The 3125-nt window shown below is 35.7% G+C and overlaps 1 protein-coding gene across 1 annotated transcript; it reads left to right on the top strand.

Annotated features, from left to right (window-relative positions):
* The first annotated feature begins 291 nt into the window (after positions 1-291).
* Positions 292-1437, top strand: LOC106466061 (5-hydroxytryptamine receptor 2A-like). Its single transcript, XM_013926306.1, has one exon. The coding sequence runs from the start codon at positions 292-294 to the stop codon at positions 1435-1437; it is 1146 nt and encodes a 381-aa protein (XP_013781760.1).
* Positions 1438-3125: the final 1688 nt, after the last annotated feature.

Below are 3125 nucleotides of genomic sequence, written 5' to 3'. Positions count from 1 at the left end.
AAAGACACAAATAAGTGAAATGGACGGGTCTGCCTTATCATATATATGTGTATATTAAGAAAGAAGCAGGCATTTTCCATCAACTAAATACAAATTTAGTAAAACATCAAATTGGATTTTTAATTCAGTGAAATTGCTTCTTCGACTTTATATTTTAACGGAAAATGTTGTTATAAATCTAAATTAGTTTTACTTTCTAATCAGTAAATAACTTAAGCGAGTAGTTGTGTTACGTTACTAATATACTTATACAAATATGATATCTTACAGCAAGGACCAAACTGTCAAGTCATGAGTGAGTTTCAGTCGACAAATGGTTCTACTATTGAGACTCCTGCAGCTCGGAATGGAACAACAGAAGTATCTGGAGAGACGAACAGCTCCCTCCATGTTATTGTAGTATCATTAGTACTTGGCTTGCTGATTCTTGCTACTGTAATTGGAAACCTATTCGTAATTGCCGCTATATTGCTAGAGAGACATCTTAGGTCCATCGGCAACTATTTAGTGCTATCATTGGCTGTCGCTGACCTCATGGTGGCTTGTCTGGTTATGCCTCTCAGTGCTGTGTACGAGGTCACTCACGAGTGGGTTTTGGGTTCGGTTTTGTGCGAAGTGTGGACATCTTGTGATGTACTCTGCTGTACAGCCTCCATTCTCCATTTACTTGCTATTGCCGTTGACAGATACTGGGCTGTTACCCGAGTAGACTATGTCCGCCAAAGGAGCTCGCACCGAATAGGTCTGATGATATTTCTAGTGTGGGGGGTGGCCGTTATTGTATCAGTAGCGCCTGTGCTGGGGTGGAAAGATGCGGATTTCCTGAAACGAGTACAAGAGGAGAGAAGGTGTCTTGTAAGTCAGGACTTGGCTTACCAAATTTTTGCTACTTGCTCGAGTTTTTATGTGCCTCTCATAATCATTCTGTTTCTCTATTGGAAGATATTTCAAGTAGCGAGGAAACGGATTCGACATAAACCAGGAGCCAAAGCGCTTCTTATTGTTCGGAAAACAACAACCAGCACCACAGACCCCTCGGTTGTCCTATCTGTTTCTGGGGGTGACGAAGAAAATCCTAACGGTGTAAGCGCGACTCATAGTGGGATAAATAGGCTTGTAGCTCTTGCGAAAAGAGACAAAAATCGAAGTCGAGAAACGTTGGAGACGAGACGTGAGCGAAAAGCTGCCAAAACATTGGCAATCATCACTGGCGTTTTTGTCATCTGTTGGCTGCCATTCTTCGTGATGGCAATTGTGATGCCAATGTGTAGTTCCTGTGAACCAGATAAAATATTCTTCAGTTTTCTCTTGTGGTTAGGCTATATCAACTCCATGTTGAATCCGATCATTTACACCATATTCAGCCCTGATTTTCGTGGTGCTTTCCGCCGGATTCTTTGTGGAGAAGATCTGTCACCGACTCCGAGGCTTACTTAATAATAAGCGTAAGTCTGGAACACGCCAAAACGTTACTTTTGTGAAGATCTATTTGGAATATCAATATTTCCTTAATATCAAAAGTAAATATGGAACACGTGAAAAAGTTGCATTGGGGAATATCTATAAAGGAATACTGTGATTTACTTAACAACAAGAGCAAGTTTGGAACACACCAAAACGTTGCGCTTATGAAGGTTTATAAGTAGTATCGAGGTCCACTTAATAACAAAAGAAGGAATGGAACAAACCAAAACTTTGTGTTTATGAAACGCTATAAATGATATCGAGATTTACTTAATAACAAGAGCAAGCTTAAAACACACCAAAACGTTGTGTTTATGAAGCACTATAAATAATACCGAGGTTTACTTAATAACAAGATCAAGCTTAAAACACACCAAAACGTTGTGTTTATGAAGCACTATAAATAATACCGAGGTTTACTTAATAAATAAACTTAAGTAAAACACACCATAACATTATTTCGCTCAAACGTCATCCTTGATAGATATCAAGAAAATCAGTAGAAGTGCTAGTTTTTCTGTGCTTACTGTATTTTCAAAGTTACCTATATTAGTGCTATGTATCATATTTGTGTTAGTACTTACGTGTATCATATTTTATCATACTTCATCAGATAATATACTTAGACAAGCTTGAGAAGAAATCAAACATAAACGTTTTCAAGTTCAAGGATTGTGCTTAATGTTAAGCGTTCGTTATTGACAAGCGTTTCCAATCTGAAATTTCTCCACATTGTTTTTACTTTTTGGCATAAACATATCAGGAATAATTAGTGGACAGACAGCATACGCGTGAACATTAATAATCCTTATCTGTTTTGTCTTTTATCATCCATTGTGCTATAATAACAACGTGTCATTTCACCTTAGAGAAAATGCTTTATGGATGGTGCTAATATAGGGGAAAATGCTCAGTTTAGCGCACTGGGAAATCGATACCTTTCGAAAAAAAAAACATCATCAGATATAACACAACATATTATGTTTCAGCGTACACACTACCTAATGTTTATAACCTAATTTTCAATGCTAGATAAAGTGATGCATATTTATACATACACACATATACGTCATTCATCGTCATCACGAACGATGGAATAAACATCAAACTCCTTATAATATTGTTGGTATTTGTAAGAATATCCAATACAGTGTACTGTGTTTCTCACACGCTAGTCTCACAATACAATACATCCAGGTTGCAGTTGGAACCTATAGCGGTATATATATATATACTCAGTTATGCATATAAATTAAATTGGTTCTTATAAAATAAAACGGTTTTATATTTATTTAAAAGTGAAAAAAAGTTTCAATAACTTGGTATGTTTCACGATATCGCTTATGGTTGACGTTTTAATAAAGGTATTAAATAAGAGTAATATGAATATCGTGGGTATATATACATAACTGTATGTTCACATTCATTTTGACAAGACATTTGTTATTTTGTTATATTTGTCTAGTGCTTCCAGATATAGATATGTGTGTGTGTGTGTGTGAGTTCACTTGGTTGTTGAATTTTTTAAAGTTTTTTTTTAATCCCCGTCAACAAATGGCACTGTTTTTTTTCTTCTTGCACATTTATCTCAATTATTTTTTCGTAATATTAATATGATATCAAATTTTGTATGTGTGTGTATATATATATATATGTATATC

The sequence above is a fragment of the Limulus polyphemus genome, unplaced genomic scaffold (genome assembly GCF_000517525.1).
Source record: "Limulus polyphemus unplaced genomic scaffold, Limulus_polyphemus-2.1.2 Scaffold72, whole genome shotgun sequence".
Classification (NCBI taxonomy): domain Eukaryota; kingdom Metazoa; phylum Arthropoda; class Merostomata; order Xiphosura; family Limulidae; genus Limulus; species Limulus polyphemus.
This window is presented reverse-complemented; position numbering and strand designations above follow the sequence as displayed.